This window comes from Scardinius erythrophthalmus (assembly GCF_964197995.2).
Source record: "Scardinius erythrophthalmus genome assembly, chromosome: 10".
NCBI classification, from domain to species: domain Eukaryota; kingdom Metazoa; phylum Chordata; class Actinopteri; order Cypriniformes; family Leuciscidae; genus Scardinius; species Scardinius erythrophthalmus.
The window spans coordinates 6,790,214-6,809,389 of NC_138230.1; the positions used below are offsets into that span (position 1 = coordinate 6,790,214).

At 37.3% G+C, this 19,176-nt stretch overlaps 1 protein-coding gene across 1 annotated transcript in view; it reads left to right on the top strand.

Moving 5' to 3' along the window:
* Positions 1-1,469: 1,469 nt before the first annotated feature.
* The window catches only part of slc44a4 (solute carrier family 44 member 4), a 25,723-nt gene continuing 8,016 nt past the window's right edge, over positions 1,470-19,176 (top strand). Inside the window, exons 1-11 of the mRNA XM_081377532.1 lie at positions 1,470-1,743; positions 7,259-7,307; positions 11,294-11,367; positions 12,309-12,387; positions 12,469-12,568; positions 14,847-14,978; positions 15,441-15,501; positions 15,600-15,720; positions 16,908-16,991; positions 17,488-17,600; positions 18,014-18,136. Coding sequence (XP_081233658.1) covers positions 1,686-1,743; positions 7,259-7,307; positions 11,294-11,367; positions 12,309-12,387; positions 12,469-12,568; positions 14,847-14,978; positions 15,441-15,501; positions 15,600-15,720; positions 16,908-16,991; positions 17,488-17,600; positions 18,014-18,136 — 994 coding nt within the window. The 5' untranslated portion in view covers positions 1,470-1,685. The remainder of the gene's footprint in view (positions 1,744-7,258; positions 7,308-11,293; positions 11,368-12,308; positions 12,388-12,468; positions 12,569-14,846; positions 14,979-15,440; positions 15,502-15,599; positions 15,721-16,907; positions 16,992-17,487; positions 17,601-18,013; positions 18,137-19,176) is intronic.

The following is a 19,176-nucleotide window of genomic DNA, read 5'->3' on the forward strand; positions in this document are numbered from 1 at the left end:
TCAAAATCTGCCAAACTTCCCATATTACTTCTGAATAGAATGTCTACTTCATAAATTGTATGAAAATTGTGGAAATAATGGTTCAGATGATCACTCAAACCACATATGGAAATAGAGGCGTCCTTATATGGGCAGTAATGGAGTCTAGTTGTCACCTAGTGAAAATGTTTGGTACTGCGCCCAAACAAAATCTTACTGAAAGCTCATTTTTTGAGATATCAACCTAAATTTTGAAACACAACTTGTTCAGATTTTTGACTTTGATTTCTTTGCAGTTTTAGAGTCATCCAGGTTTTAAAAATATATATTTTATATAAAATATGAATAATTATTTTTTTTACATTTTACATTTCCATAAACTCAAACTGCTATAACTTTTTTTCTGTTTCACTTTCTTAATTTATTTCACTTCTACAAAAATCTGCCAAATGTCTTCTTTAAAACAAGGCCAATTGTATGTCTATACTCCAAAGCATTCTTTAATTACAACCATTTAAGTTCGAAATGTGCATTTTCATGTCTTCTCAAAAAAAGGGGGGTGACAGTTAACAGTTTAAAAAAAAAATATATATGGAATTGTAGATGGTGTTAGATATTTCCTACATTATTTCTCCATGCGCTGACCTACATTTTCAGTCTTTAAGTGTGTCATTAAGTGATTTGTATTACTCATTTCACTGTACAGACTGTAATACATGAGTCATGACGGTAATGACTGATAAGAGTAAGCATTACTGTACAGAGAAATCAACAACTCAAGGTCATCAGTCTATTATGTTGATATGAGGCTAATGATGAAAATAATATTATAAACAGAAACTGTGCCAGTTATATTTTATAATTATTTTGTTTAAACTTTACGAGTTAAAAAATATATAAATGTAAATATAGAGTAGCCTATATTTACACATAAATGTTAAATGTGAATAATTTAAACAGCGTTTTCGTTGTTTTGAAAATTTCGAAACTTCCAAACCAAGCAGCTTTTCTATTTCAGGAGACCGACTGAAGAAGATGTGAAATCTCTCGGGTTCACTTCACGCGAGATTCACGATCGAATATTCGCCGAACGAACAACAGTAAACGTGACCGCACCTTTATACAGGAAAACACATCGACACAACACTTCATTATTTTATTTATTTTGTATTATGTACGTTGTATTATTATTTGATTATGAATGTGTCATTTTATTAAAGATCCATCACAACAAATATCCGCGTTTTGTTTTAAAAACATTGTTAATAGTTGACAAAATACAGTTTAACAGAGAACCCTGAAAAAATGTTAGAGATTTGTTTAAAACGTCGTTAATAGTTGACAAAAACACAGTTTAACAGAGAAACCTGATGACTTTCTTTTCTCCACAAGTTTCTGATAACTCCCGCTGTGATATAAACAGCCACCGCCGGTAGAGGACGCGCGCGTGTGCGAAGGACGTGCATGGGAGCGTGAGCGCGCATCCAGGTGAGCCAGAGGTGCGCGCAGTGGCAGGTGCCGTGTGTGACGTCATTACAGTGCTTAGTTACTCTAAAGATTTACAGACAATACAGCAGCTCTGAAACTAACCCCCGCGCGCGCTGAGACTGGGCTTTATCGCCTCAGATGAACGCGGCCGTGCAGTGAAACAGCTCGAGATCATTCACACGCTTGTTATTTAAAACACATGACCGTAAAGTGAAAATATGGGCGGAAAGAAACGAGAGGAAACAGAAGAAGCGCAACAAAACAACTCGGAGTATGGTAAGACAGTTTCTGAATTTGCCAGCTGTAACTATGGGTGTATTTCTGAGTCCTACAGTTGGAGCATTTCTCAGGAGAAGAATGCTATAATGCAACAGGCTGACCATGTCATGTGTGTTTGAGTGTTTCGATATGTGCCCTATAATCAATATATCATAGACAGCCGTGATGATGTGTTATCTTTCATTGTTTCCCTCGATCTGGGGTCGTCCTCAAGTTGAAAACTGATTCATAGTAAACAAAGTTTACAAGATCGTGGAATATCAGGGAATTCAACAGTTGTGTTTTAAAGCCTGGAAATTAAGCAAATTAAAATATAAAATTAAACAACAATAATAATAAATTAAAATCTTTAAAAGTCTTAGAAAATTCTGTAGTGAATCCATAGTATTTTTTTCTAGTTTTCCTGAGCTCCAAAATATTTCAGAATATATATATATATATATATATATATATATATATATATATATATATATATATATATATATATATATATATTCTGAAATATTTTGTATATGTATAATAACTAACTAACTAACTAACTATAGAATTTTCCAAGAATTTGTAAGACTTTATTTTTAATTTAATATTTTTATTGTATTTATTTCTAGGCTTAAAAAACACAATTGTTGGATATGTCGTGTTTTTGTGGAATATATATATATATATATATATATATATATATATATATATATATATATATATATATATATTGTACTGTAACAGAAGTCATAGAAATAGAATTATTTGATTGTCTTTTGTAATTAATAATATCATTTATAGATACTCTGGCATGTCCTCATTTAGTTAAGTAAAGTAAACATGTATATGTATTCACAGTGACTCTTGCAAATTTGTTTTGTAAAAGTTGAGCTTGTGCAAAAGATGGTCCAGCCCTTCGGTTAAACAGACCTGAACACTCGAAACCAGCCGGTCATCCACTAAAGCCTTTCTTCTGACGGGACGATCTGTGAATATCTGCGTTCACTGTGAAGTTACAGCTGATCCTGAGCGCATGTGTGTTTCTTTATGATGCCATGATGGGAAAGAGCTCATATTCATGCTTTATGATGCTATGATAGATAAGCACGTCTTCATCATTCTTGAGGAACGGCAGAGCACGAGTTCTCGTGTTTCTGTTACAAATTACTCAATGCTCTTCTTCCTGTGTGTCTTTGAGCAACAGCAAAAATGTGAACCGTGTGTGTCTTAGTACACAGGCCAGCATAGAAAGCTGTTTGTGCCAGATGATCACGGGTATTTGTTCTTCCTGGTCACTCGGCACGCTTCAGTCGGAGAACGCTGGAGATAAGACATTTCTCTGGAGGTTCAGTTACTGGGTAACAAGCCTGTTGGTCAACATTTAAACCAGGAAGAATCACATAATCATAAACACACACTCACATTGCCCTTGTGTTTCAGACAAGGAAGGCATTGACCTCATTTTAGCACTTAATTAGCTGGTTGTGTTGGATTGTGCACATAATTTGAAATAGTTTCCTGAAAGATAGGCTGACTCAGTTTTACACCTGCTGAACCTGTAGTTAAATAGGGACATACCAACACTTTTATTGTTTATATATAAAGCTATCATTTCTGTACACACCCCCACACCTGAACCCTGGAACTGTTCTGCGTGTTAAAATAAAAATAAAAATTGCTTGATTTATGAATCGACTTTCAAATTAGATCCCAAATGTCCTCAAAGGGAAGTTTTGTCAGATTTAATTTGTCAGAGTTGTTTTAAAGTTGGCGTGAAATGAAATCCATCCTATTTTCTAAATGGATGTTATTGATCTAACTGTGAATGATTCTTCCATGAATACATGGTTTTTAATCTCAATTTTTGATCAAAATGTTATTAAGATTATCCTGTAAAACGACATACTTCACTTCGCCAATCGTTTAGTTCACTTAAGCCCCGCCCCTTTCTTAAAACCCACTGCAGACTCACAATTCAGACCCGCCTACATTTTTTAATGCCCCGCCCACATCTCACGATCCAATCAACAACCTCCGAATATAACCAAGTCTCCGCCCCACATTCTATCTTTTCCAATGATCAGTTTAACTGAGATGTGCGCTACAATACGGAAGATCTTTTTCATCATGACTTTAAGTTCATTATAGTAACTACAGACTAACAGAACATTAGTAATGGATCATTTTTGACTTTGAGGTTTGTCAGGTTTCGCACACGCATCTCAGGCCAATTACAGTTCACAGTTTTTTGCTAATTAAATTCAGGTTTCTCGTTGTGTTCCACGCATGCTTGTAAGCATCTGTGTGTGATCTCTGATCAGGGTGTGTGTGTGTGTGTGTGTGAACCTCTGTAATGCTTCACACAATGAACACCACATGATAAAACCACATATAAAATCTACAACACACCCTTTCTTTTACGCGATGCTATAAACTTCTCATAATGTTCTCTGTCCTGAAGGTAAATAACTGAGAGAGTGTGTGTGTGTGTGTTTAGTGTAACACGATCCTGGATTGTACATAAAAAGCTTGAGAAACTGGTTGGTCTGACAGAAATATGTTGTCATGGCAAGAACTCAGTGTGTGTGTGTCTTATAAGAGATTGGTCTCAGTGAGAGTTGATTAATGCTTTAATTCATCAAGGACACATTAAAATGATCAAAAGTGACAGTAAAGACATTTATAATCTTACTTTCACATAAATGCTGTTCTTTTGAACTTTCTATTCATCAGAGAATTCTGAAAAATAACATGTATCAGTTTCCACACAAATATGAAGCTGTTTTCAACATTGATAATAATCATAAATGTGTTTTGATCATCAAATCATCATATTAGAGTGATTTCTGAAGGGTCATGTGACACTGAAGACTGGAGTAATGATGCTGGAAATTCATTTTTGATCACAGGAATAAATTACACTTTACTGTATATTCACATAGAGAACAGCTGTTTTACATTGCAATAATATTTCAGATTTTTACTGTATTTTTGATCAAATAAACGCAGCTTTGCTGAGCAGAAGAGACTGAAATGTAATGAATCTGTGCTGTAATGGAGTGTGTGTTGTGGTTGTATATTCTGTGGCTCATGAATCATGTGGTCAGGAGCTTTGAAGAAACACTTTCCTGTATTCTCTTGTGACTTCCTCCACTCATTTACAGCTTCACATTTCCCGTGTACCTTAAGTTTATGAAGAAAGTTAATGTTTTACACCGTACAGAGTTCTGGAGGTTATTAGCATTTAAGATCAAAGATTAAAACGGATTCGGATCAGATCCTTTTTTTCTTCCTCAACGTTTTGAACATGTTGCGTTACGTTTAGAATCGGGATTGAAGTCAACGTGAAACAGGCTCGTCTTCTCTTCTCTATTGTGACGTATATCCGAGTGAAGCGCTTCTGGAACGAGAACACATGTGGGCGGGGCTTGATTTTGCTGTGAGGAATTGATTGGATGGTTGTGGTTTGCTATTGGCTGATCTCATGTGAGTGACAGGTTGCTCCGCCCACATCATCAGTGAAGAGAAGAGATGTTGCATCCCAATTCACAAACTATCTGTCCTAAATAGTGTTCAAAATTAGAATTAGTCCCAAATCATAGTGTGAATGCATTAAACAAGCAGCTCTAGTAAATGATCTGAGATGTATGTGGATTAACATACAGAAATAAACACACTGTAAAAAAACTTTTTTTCAAAGTTGTAAATTAGATTATTGGAGTGTTTTATATCAACTTCCTGTTTCTTCATAATTATCTGTGAAATTTACTAACAATTTCTGAGTGAAAATAGTTTGAAAGCAAACCCTGCACCAAATGTTCCCCAGTGCAGGAGCCGATCCGAGTCTGTGTGATGAAGGATCCGCTCGCAGGAGATCCTGATCAACAGGTTTCAGAGGAACAGAGCAGAAGCGCTCGCTGTAGTTCGACTCCATCTTTGAATTCAAATGATATTCAAATTATCTCCTCTTGTTTATATATGATGTGAACTGTGGAGGTAGAAGAGCTTCAGCATTATGAGTGAAACTAACATGAAACACTGCAGACGGCAGGAGACGAACCCTCACAGACAACACACACACACACACACACACACACACACACACACACTCGCTCACACACTCTCTCTCACACACACACACACACTCGCTCACACACTCTCACATGCACACGCACGCACACACACACACACACACACACACACACACACACACACACACACACACTCGCTCACACACTCTCTCTCACACACACACACACACACACTCGCTCACACACTCTCACATGCACACACACACACACACACACACACACACACACACACACACACACACACTCGCTCACACACTCTCTCTCACACACACACACACACACACACACACACTCGCTCACACACTCTCACATGCACACACACACACACACACACACACACACACACACACACACACACACACACACTCGCTCACACACACTCGCTCACACACACTCGCTCACACACACTCGCTCACACACACACACACACACTCACACACACACACTCTCTCTCTCTCACACACACTCTCTCTCACACACACACACACTCACACTCTCACACACACATACACACTCACACTAACACACATACTCACACTAACACACACTCACACACACAAACACATACAAACACTCACACCAACACACACTCACACTCACACACACACACACACACACACACACACACACACACACTCACTCACTCACTCACTCACTCACTCACTCCCACTCCCACTCCCACTCGCACACACACACACACACACACACACACACACACACACACACACACTCACAAACACACACACACACTCTCACACACACACACACAAACACACACACACACACACACACACACACACACACACACACACACACACACACACATACAGTGATGTGGGTCGATTACATGACACTCCTTCTGAAAGAATTCTGAGCTTCATCTATTAAATATTTCGTCATGGAAAGCACAGATGAACTCGTCACACCGCCAGCGCTAAAGATAATTAAACATGGTGTTAAAATACAAACAAATCAGGAGTTGCGGCACATAAAATACACACTTTGCCTTGTACATTCACTGAAACAGTCTTCAGTTGTCTGAGGGTGTAAATTTTCAATGGTTACACTTTACAATAAAGTTCATTAGTTAATGTATTACTAACATGAACTAAACATGAGCAATACTGCACTGTATTTATTAATCTTTGTTAATGTTAGTTAATAAAAATCCAGCTGTTCATTGTGTGTTCATGTTAGTTCACAGTGCCTTAACTAATGTCAACCAACACCTTATTGAGTGTTACCTTTACATTTGTGTGTTATTATTGATGCATTATTGAGCTCTTGGGCTTCAGCTTGTGTTGATTTGAACTGAAGTGTGTGAGTGAAGCAACACTGGTGTTTGTGCTGCCGCATTATAATGGTTTAATGAGAGGAAGCCAGACACTTCTCCTTCATTAGAGCGCTCACGATGAGTGTAACGCGATCGCTCTGTCTTCCAGGAGCCCCGGTGAAGCACGACCCCTCGTTCAGCGGCCCCATCCACAACAGGTCAGCACACACATCCTCATTCCTAACAGAACACACACATATAGTTTTTACATCGTGGCGTTAGTTTCATGACGATTCTCATTACAGCAACACATCCGGATGGAATTATTCTATATTTATAATTTTTTTATAATGTTTTTTTACATCGATATTTTCTTGGAATAAATAAGGAAGTGGATAAATACAGAATCATCTTGTTATTATTTACTTTTATAAACAATATATATAAATTAGGCTGCAAACAAATACAGATTAATTACATTTTGTAATTATTCTAGATTTATTATCAATCTCTTTTTTACTAATATATATATATATATATGTGTGTGTATATTATATATATATATATATATATATATATATATATATATATATATATATATATATATATATATATATATATATATATATATATATATATATATATATATATATATATATATATATATGTATATGTATATGTGTAAGGGATAATGTATAGAGAGGCGGTCGTTATAGCGAATAACAACCCCGACAGGCTGAACGAGAACCCGACGCGAAGCGGAGGGGTCTTGACAGCCTGAAGGGCTTGTTATTCGCTATAACGACCGCCTCTCTATACATTATCCCGCTTATTACATGGCTACCTACAAAATAAATAAATAATTTGACACAAATTATTGATTCAAAAAGGAGTTTATTGTTTTAAAAACGATTGTATTGCTTCCGCCAAAGAAAATAGTCCGTTCCGCGTCCATAGCAACGCGCTGTTTTGCATGGCAACGGTCTGTTATAGCTCGCAGCGGTCTGTTATCAAGAAATAACAGACCGCATTCTACATTGGAATTCAGCCAAGCCATGTAATAAATATATATATATATATGTGGATGTTTTACACCAGAAACAAACACTGATGTACTATTTTATTTAATACTGTGAAGCTGCTTTGATACAATCTGTATTGTGAAAAGCGCTATATAAATAAAGTTGACTTGACATGTAATTATAAAAAGGTTTTTAACAATTATTCTGTATTGTTTGCTGCCTAATTTATTCTAATACACACACACACACACACACATATATAATTAGAATAAATTAGGCAGCAAACAATACAGAATAATTGTTAAATAATTGTTTAAAACTTTTTTATAATTCCATTTTGTATAAATAGAATAATTCCATTCCATTACAATTCTCATTATGATTTATATATTTTTTATATTTCTTTGGAATAAATTAGGCAGCAAACAAAGAATAATTACATTTTATAATTCTATATTTGTAATTTCATTAGATTTTTTTACATTGACATTTTTTTTATAATTACATTTTGTAATATATTTAGGGCCCGAGCACCGATGGTGAGAGGACCCTATTGTTTTTGCTCCGTTTATTATTATTCTTCTTCTCCAAAGTGAATCGCTTTTTAGAGGGCCTAAACATGCTCGAAAACTCATGAAACTTTGCACACGCTTCAGAAGTGGTGAAAATTTACGTGTGATATGGTTTTCAGAATTGGGGGGGGCAAATTCGGTAAATTATTGCCCCCACATTTTGCCCCGGCTCCTGGTTTCACGTACAGGTATGAAATTTGGTACATACATGTAATGACCCAATACCTACAGAAAAGTCTCTTGGAGCATAGCCCTAAACACAACAGGAAGTGAGCTATTTTGAACTTCCTCCTGGATTTTGGGCATTTTTCGTAATTTCCTGATGTTGTACTTTAACGAACTCCTCCTACAGATTTGATCTGATACTCTTCAAATTTGGTGAGTGTAATCTTAAGGCCTTTGTGACGTTAAATTGCGAAGATCTAGAGTTTTCGTCGAAGGGTGTGCCCTCGGCGGCCTGACAAACATCTATCTATAAATTACAGGAACGTCTGTCTGTCTGTCTGTCTGTGTGTGTGTGTGTCTGTTCCTCGCATATCTCTCGAACTGTTAGTCCGATTGATTTCAAACTCGACAGGTGTCTCGCCACGGGCACGAGTAAGTGCAGTGCCAAGTTTGACATTGTTTGGATGAGAAATGCAAAAGATATCAAATATATCATTTTTAGAAGGTTGTGGTTTAAAAATAAACATTCTGACATTAGAGAGTTGTATCGGTCAAAGAAGCCCCAAGAAGGCTGTGGTTTAAAAATAAACATTCTGACATAAACACTCAGTCAGCTACACTGTTTACTTCTGAATATTATAGTTTGGTTCCCGAACGTGATAAATCCATCTATCTATAAATTACAGAAACGTCCGTCTGTCTGTCTGTGTGTTATTCGCATATCTCTCGAATGTGAGATAACCACTAAATGTGTGAAAACCACTATTTTCTGTTTCAAACTTTCACATAGCATCTTTAGGTTATAACAACATTGAAAATCAAAATCTGGATTTGAATTTTTTAAGATTTATTATAAAAACGGATTATTTTTTCCCAAAAATGCAATAAATTCATGACTTTTTTTTTTTTCAAAATGCTATTAATCCATTGAATCAATATAAAGTTATTTTTGATCATATTGCCATCGCAAGAAATATCTCCTGAACTTTTTTGACGGCGATCAGCTCACAAAAACTGATTTTGCACGGGCACTTTGCACTGCTCCCTGAATCGAGGTGCTTATTCATTTGTGGATGTAAACTGAATCTGTAAGTCAGCTATGCTGTTAGTGTTTACTTCTGAATATTATATTTCATTCTGGTGCGCTTAACGTTGTCGCTACTGTGTAATAGTAGCCTATGCTATTCACCAACTAAACATATCCTATTCAATGCGTTCACAGTCTCTTTCACGGGCATCATTTGTAGTTGCCTATTCACAAACTGTTTGCTCAAGCATAGCGTTTTCTCGGAGTTCACTGTGTGCTTTTTACCATGCACAAATAAAAATGTCACTGAACTTTTGCTGTGTAATTGTAACAATGAGCACACACCAAACCAACAATTACTAAAAACACACACAAAAACTGATTTTGCACGGGCATTTTTTGCACTAGTTCACCCAATTTCGGCCTTTTGGTGATATATGCATGATCAGATAAGTTCAATATTAATGTTGCTTGCAGTTCTGATGTTGCTAGGCAACCACAGACAGCCTGCAGTAACTTAGGCATACAATTTCCAATCTGCCCCAAACTTCACATGTTTGATAAGAGTCCTGTCCTGAACACATGACCATGCTCATATTTGGTTATAGCAATAGCGCCACCTGCTGGTAGCAGGAAGTGTGGCAAATACAAAACGTGCTCGAAAAATCATGAAACTTTGCACACGCTTCAGAAGTGGTGAAAATTTACGTGTGATATGGTTTTCAAAATTGGGTGGGGCAAAATGGCTTAATTATTGCCCCTACATTTTGCCCCGGCTCGACGTTTCACGTACAGGTATGAAATTTGGTACATACATGTAATGACCCAATACCTACAAAAAAGTCTCTTGGAGCGTAGCCCTAAACACAACAGGAAGTCAGCTATTTTGAACTTCCTCTCAGATTTTGGGCAGTTTTTGCCATTTCCTGATGTTGTACTTTAACAAACTCCTCCTACAGTTTTGATCTGATCCTCTTCAAATTTGGTGAGTGTAATCTTAAGGCCTTTCCTAAAGGTGCCGGGTGGCGGTGGCAGGGGTGCGAGGGCCCTTTCCATCGCTGCTTGCAGCTTTAATTATAATAATTTTCATTAGTTTTTTTTACATTAAATTGTTTTCATAATAAAATAGGCAGCAATGAAATTATGTAAAACACTTTTCAAATTAGCTAATATACATTATTATTTTTGTCATACATTATTACAGTAATGATCATTTAATGTGTAATTGTCATGAAAATTATGCCAAACAATGCAACAACAACAAAAAATCTTAATGAAATTCTATAAATAATACTGTTCTTGATGCATAATATGTTCATTCTGTTATATGTTATGTGTGTGTGTGTGTGTGTGTGTGTGTGTGTGTGTGTGTGTGTGTGTGTGTGTGTGTGTGTGTGTGTGTGTGTGTGTGTGTGTAGGAGCTGTACTGACATCATATGCTGCATTCTGTTCATGCTGGTCATCGTCGGGTACATGGTGGTGGGAATTCTGGGTAAGCTCCTGTTTCTCTGTCATGGATTGACGCCATGTTTACCCTGACCCGAAAGCATTATGGAAATAGACCTCTGTATGTAAATGCTGGAGAGAGCAGGGGGTTATGGGTAACATAATGTGATTATTTCTGCAGAGTAAACACAACACAAGTTTATTGAGCTCTCTCTATATATAATCTGTATATAAAACTGATTAGAATTGGTGTACACAAAAACAAATCTTAAAAGCATATTTTCATAAAACATCATTTTTAATTTTTCCTGATTTTGACATTTTTAAACCGAATGCAGAATTGCGGTTTGAATTTGAATGTTAGGAAGTGACCTTTAATTTCCCAGAATGCATTCTTACAACTGCCACTCAACTTCCTTTTTGATGTGGCCAGTTTAATTCACACTAAGACAAATTAAAAAAAGAAACAAAATATCAATACAAAAGGTTCCACTTTAAATGTTGCATTACATTAAACTGCTATTTAATGCACTTGCTTTGATATCCTGATAATCTGGAGTTTTGGCATGTGTGTCTGATCACAGACGTCTATCATCTAAATCTTCATCATTTCCTCTTGACATCTGTGTGTTTGTGTGTGTGAAAGCTCATTAAACTGAGATCAAACTACAGCTAATGAAGATCAAGCCAAACACTAATTAGAGTCTAAGGACTTTACCATAACTAATTACAGTCACAGTGATCTTACCACGGTTCAGGGCTGTAGTTATGGACAACATGAAGTGGAGAGTCATGTTTGGTTCTCATCTGATAGTGTCAGTGCAGACAGATAAGATAATATTTCTGAATATTGATCATAATCTGATGGATTGAACTGCCTTTAAGAACATGAGTGGCCACAGAAATCTGATTGAATGAACAGGCATTTATTGGCTCTTCTGCAATTAACATGTGTGTATTTGCTGTGAAATGGTTTGATTCCTGTAGCCTGGCTGTACGGAGACCCTCGACACGTGCTTTATCCCAGAAACTCCACGGGAATGTTCTGCGGAATCGGACAGAACAAGTGAGATTTGCCGTCAGTCGTTCTGGGATCTTCTGGGCTTGGTCTGTGTTTCTTGGATGCTCATGTCTGTCTGTCTCTCAGGGATAAACCCAGTGTCCTGTATTTTGACATCCTCAAATGCGCCACAGCGACCAACATCATGGCAGCGGCTCTGCAGGGCCTCCAGTGTCCCACCACACAGGTACAAGCCAGATCCATCCAAAATCACCTGCGTTTGTTACTGGTTGATAAAGTTTTCTGATGTCCATGACACTTTTACATCTCAAACACTCATAACTTGGTCATTTTCTACTCTGTTTTTGAGCTTTTGGTTTGAACGCTCCGTTTAAAAGGGGCGTGACTCCTTTAAGACTTCTGTGTACACGCCCTCTGCTGTGATTGGGTGGCATATTTGCATATTAAATAAGCATTATACATGTGGAACTGTTAAAACGCGATTAGGATTTGAGTTGCTGTCAATGATGTAAAGTGTGCATTACAATATAATGTTTACATTTAGCCTATCACATTTAACTGTTGTTGCTGTCGGGCAGAAACCACAGGGAATGGAAACATGTAAATAATTAAACTGCACTGTCAGAGTTGATATTGTGGCTTTATATGTGGTCAGCATGTGTCATTATATTATTAACATTTTACCAAAGTCAAGCTCGAATGGAGTTTGGAGGTTTATGAGCAGTGAATATCAGACTTGTTTTGTCCGTCATTAGAACAGGCATTAAGTGCATCACATTACAATTCATCAACGTACAGGTTATAAAGTGTATTGTAGCGATGTGTGCGCTCAGTTTTCTCTATCACTTGTCCAAAATCTCATGTTATTAAAGATGAAGTGCTACAGGCTATTTAGGAACTAGCTATGACTCAATGACAAATGCTAGACTGAGACACTCTTCTCCGCTCCTCAAATACATTAAATATTTGCGTTTACTAAAGAAAATGTTGTACTTGTTCAAAGAACCAGTTCTTTATTTACCTTTGCCTTGCAAACGCGCAGAGACGCTCCAAACCGTGTGTGGCACTTCATTCACAATAGAGGTGGGCGGAGCTACGAGCTTTGACTGACAGTTTGAGGAGCCAATGGAGTTATGAGGTTTAGTCACAAGCTCTTTTAATGCTTTTCATTGGTTAACTGTTTGCAAAACCCACAGACAGACATAAAGGGAGATCAATAGAGAGCCTAAGTCCCTCCCCTTCCGGTCGACCACCATGGGACCTTATTTCGGAAAAATTTTGTATAGTAGTCAATGGCGAGAGACAACAAATATTTTGATCTCGTTTGAATTGTGCCCTGATTTACACATATGATGTTTGTCAATTTAAAAGATACATTTTAAAGTCAAGAAAGTCGCAGCTTGATGTAAAACTGTTGAGGTATAAGACTGTGAAAATACGTAATTAGAAAGACTACAAACCCAGAAGGCGCACATGCGACGTCATACCTTTTCTCTCAATGAATGAAGCTAACTTTACTGAAGCTAACGTCTGACATTTTTTCTGTAGTCTTACATTATAATCGTAACGTAACGCCGTCATGCCTGAGTGTTTTGAGCCAGAATACACACATACGAGCAACGGATCTTGTGACGTACATAGTGCGAGACGAGAGATGTAGTTTATTGAGCGATTTTCACATAAAACTAAATGTTACTCTTCTGTTTTATGACAAACTGCGACTTTCTTGACTTTCATAATTATCTTTTAAATTGACAAACATCATATGTGTAGTTCAGGGCACAGTTCAGACGGAATAAAAAGATAAGTTGTCTCTCGACATTGACTTCCATACATATTTTTTCCGAACTAAGGTCCCATGAGCCGGAAGCGGAGGGGCGGGACTTAGGCTCTCTATGGTAATGTAAAATGACCAAATATGGAGATACAAGGTTTCTGCCAGGCAGTGACTGTGTAAATACTATAATATACTTTGACTATGTTTGCATATATATATATATGTATGAAACATTTCTATTTTTTATTTAGTTAAACGTCTTTTACTAAAATAAATAAATCACTAAAACTGAAATAAAAATTATACATATAAAAAAAAAAACTAAAACTACGGTAATAAAAAAAGACAAAAACACAACAAAATTACTAAAACTTGAATACAAAAATAAAATGAAAATACAAAATACAAAGATAAACATGAACTCAAAATATAAGAAAGAACTATAATAGTATCTCAATGATCCTAAAATAACACTGGTTCATCAAGGACCGGCCGAAGTCTCCCGCTCCTGCTTTCTCTTGAGGAAAAACAGTCATTCCTCCACATTAATGTTCTCATGTGTGTCTGCTTTACTTCTCCCAAGGAGAAACATCTGAGACAAAGCTGAAACTTACTATCTGGAAACTCTTATATACATGCTGATGTTTGAAAGAGCAACATCTGAATAATAACCTTCCATGAGTGGTGATATCTGTGTGTGACAGTAGATGTGTGTTTGCTGCTGTAGGTGTGTGTGCAGTCGTGTCCGTCAGAGTTCTGGGCTCTGTCTCCTCTCGCCTACTTACCGAACGCGAAACCAGCCAATTATTTCAAACAGGAGTTCTGCGTCCCTTCCTTCCAGCTGCAAGACACTACTTTAGTAAGTGTGTGTGTGAGAGTGTGTGTGTGAGAGTGTGTGTGAGTGTGAGAGAGTGTGTGTGTGTGTGTGAGAGTGTGTGTGTGTGAGAGTGTGTGTGTGTGAGAGAGTGTGTGTGTGAGAGTGTGTGTGTGAGAGTGTGTGTGTGAGAGTGTGAGAGAGTGTGTGTGTGAGAGTGTGTGTGTGAGAGTGAGTGTGTGAGAGTGTGTGTGTGTGTGAGGAAGTGTGTGTGTTTTGATGATCTATACCTTTAATAAAGGAATAAATATCCTCTCTAATAAAGATGAGTGCGATCAGTGTTGTGGTTTTCTGACAGTGTGTGATCTCTCTCTCTCTCTCTCTCTCTCTCTCTCTCTCTCTCTCTCTCTCTCTCTCTCTCTCTCTCTCTCTCTCTCTCTCTCTCTCTCTCTCTCTCTCTCTCTCTCTCTCTCTCTCTCTCTCTCTCTCTCTCTCTCTCTCTTTCAGTCGACTATGGACATCATAAATAAAGAGTTGTGTCCTTATTACTTCACACCGACATCCTCTGGTGAGTGACAGAAGATGAAGACACTGAACACCACATTATTCCTTCCTCTCGTTGATATCCTCACCATCGTCTGTCTGTCTGTCCGTCCGTCTCTCTAGTGTTGGGACGGTGTTTGCCCAGTTTGGGAGGAGATGCGTTTAATCCCGGTAATCTTGGAAACTTCAGTCTTCCAGGATTGACTCAAAACCAGTCTGTGGCAGCGATCGTGAATGCTACAGGGTAAATACACACACACACACACTCACTCACTCACTCACTCACTCACTCACTCACTCGCACACACACACCCACTCACACACACACACACACACACACACACACACACACACACACACACACTCACTCACTCACTCACTCACTCACTCACTCCCACTCCCACTCGCACACACACACACACACACACACACACACACACACAACACACACACACACACACACACACACACACACACACACACACACACACACACACACTAATTCATTATACATATCAATACTAATACAAATATTATAAAATATTATATATTAATAATACTAAAATGACACATACATTTTTTTATCAAGAGTTTACACACATTATTTCTAATTAATTTTCTGTGCATCTCATTAAAGTCTGCATGTGGTGTGTGTTGTTCAGCTTCTGCTCATCATGAGCACTAGATCTGTCCAGTATATTAAAGATTAGTGTGTATGGACTGTAGACGTGTGTCAGTTTATATACAGCCAGATAAAACTATAGACTGAGTCACAACACACACTAGTCCTGCTACTAAACCTGTCTTACAGTCACAGTGTGTGATTTGCTTTATGTATATGTTGTTTTAGTGAGGATGGAGGTTTTTGTCAAATTGAGCTCATTTCTCATTTTACTGAGGAGTTTAGTTGAATATGCTGGTGTGTGTGTGTGTGTGTGTTTACTGACGCATGTCTCTCTTGTCCAGTGCTGGAGGAGCGTCCAAGTGAGTCACTGACAGATAGTGTCCATGTGTAGAAGTAGACACGTGTGTGTGTGTGTGTGTGTGTGTGTGTGTGTGTGTGTGTGTGTGTGTGTGTGTGTGTGTGTGTGTGTGTGTCGTCCTGATCATCTGTCTGTCTGTGTCGAATCAGTGTCACTCTCTCTCTCTGCAGGGTGAAGGACGAGTAGCTGTAGTCGTTTAGAGCTTCTAGTCTGTGTGTGTGTGTGTGTGTGTGTGTGTGTGTGTGTGTGTGTGTGTGTGTGTGTGTGTGTGTCTGTCTGCTTCTCAGAGCTTCATTTGTGAGCTTCAACAAATGTTTTGTAAAGTCTTCTCAGCTTTACAAAGGAGAGAGCAACTCTCCCATGGGGCGCGCGTGTGTGTGTGTGTGTGTGTGTGTGTGTGACTCTGCTTCTGCTCAGCGTTTGTTCTGACGTGATTCTGCGTCCACAGCGACATCACCAACGGCTTCAACATCAAAGACGTCGGGCTGCGGATCTTCGAGGACTTCGCCAAGTCGTGGCAGTGGATCGTCGCGTGAGTCCACATCTGTAGTGTCTCACACTCGTCTCACACTCGTCTCACACTCGTGATCGAGTGAAACATTCACAGCTTTCAACAAATCTTCTCAGAGGAAAAATATTGATATTTAGTTTTTTATGCACTGAAATTCGTACTTTTATATTTATTTGAATCATTTTCAAAAAATGACTTTTGAGTTTCAACTCCATGCAGATGCATAATTTTATTAGATAATTTAATTATTATTCTTAATAATATTTTAATTATTTATATATATATATATATAATAAATTATATAAATATAAAAAAATATATATAATTTATTTAAATAAATTATATTAATATTTTTTTATTTTATATTTAGTTATTTTAGTACATTTAAACTATATGTATATTATAATATATTTTAGTTTAGTTTATTTGTTATTTTTTAGTCTCTAACCCTCATACAGTATAATGAAAATCTAAATTAATATTAATAATTAAATGTGTGTGTGTGTGTGTGTGTCAGGGGTCTGGTGATCGCGATGGTGGTCAGCGTCCTCTTCCTCCTGCTGTTACGCTTCACCGCACCGATCCTGATCTGGATCCTCATCGTCGGCGTTCTGGCGGTCGGAGCCTTCGGTAAATCCCCTGCGTGTTTCTAAACTCTACTCTAAACTCTAATCGCTTCTTTCTACTCGTTACATTGTGTTCTAAACCACTATGACATCATCAAGTGATAAATCCCATATCTGAGCTGTTCATCTGAGCCTTTGTCCCGATATCCAGATATGTGTAATCGTGCATATTTTCTGTCATAAAATCTCACGGCACAAAATGCTGCTATGAAACATCTGGTTTATTCTGACTGTGATGTTGAATCATGACAAGGTTGCACATGATTTAATTGAAGATTAATGAAGGGTTAATGAATACTGTCAGTCAGATTGAGATGTGCTGATATAAGCACTCCGGGCCGGTGAAAGAAGCTGATGATGTTTTTGATGACTGATATTAATAAAGTGTCTGATAATGATTATGTGATTCTCCGTCAGGGATCTGGTACTGTTATAATGAGTACATGTCTCTGGCCAACTCCAGCACCACCTTCAATAACGTGGGCTTCACCACCAATGTGCAGGTGTATCTGCAGGTGCGGGACACCTGGCTGGCCTTCTGTGAGTCTTACACACACTTATACACACACTTTTACACACTTACACACACTTACACACACTTTCACACACTTTTACACATGCTTTTACACACTTATACACACTTATACACACACTTATACACACTTATACACACGTATACACACTTGTACACACTTTTACACACTTTTACACACTTTTACACACTTTCACACACTTTTACACACTTTTACACACATATACACAGTTTTACACATGCTTTTACACATGCTTTTACACACTTATACACACGTATACACGTATACACACTTGTACACACTTTTACACACGTATACACACTTTTACACATGCTTTTACACACTTATACACACTTATACACACGTATACACACTTTTACACACTTTTACACACTTATACACACTTTTACACATGCTTTTATACACTTTTACACACTTATACACACTTACACATGCTTTTACACACTTATACACACTTTTACACACTTTTACACACTTAAACACACTTTTACACACTTATACACACTTTTACACACTTAAACACACTTTTACACACTTGTACACACTTTTACACACGTATACACACTTTTACACATGCTTTTACACACTTATACAGACTTATACACACGTATACACACGTATACACACTTTTACACACTTTTACACATGCTTTTACACACTTTTACACACTTTTACACACTTATACACACTTTTACACATGCTTTTACACACTTACACACACTTATACACACTTTACACACTTTTACACACTTAAACACACTTTTACACACTTTTACACACTTAAACACACTTTTACACACTTTTACACACTTATACACACTTATACACGCTTTTACACACTTTAACACATGCTTTATACAAACAAGAGAAATCAAAGCAATGATGGTTTCATAAATGTAAGTGAAATATTGGAACTTCATCTCTCAGTTTAATTTCTCTTTTCATTTTAATGTGCTTCTTTCACATAATAACTTTTTTTAATTAAATTTATACTACATTAAATTTAAATGAAATAGAATTTAATTG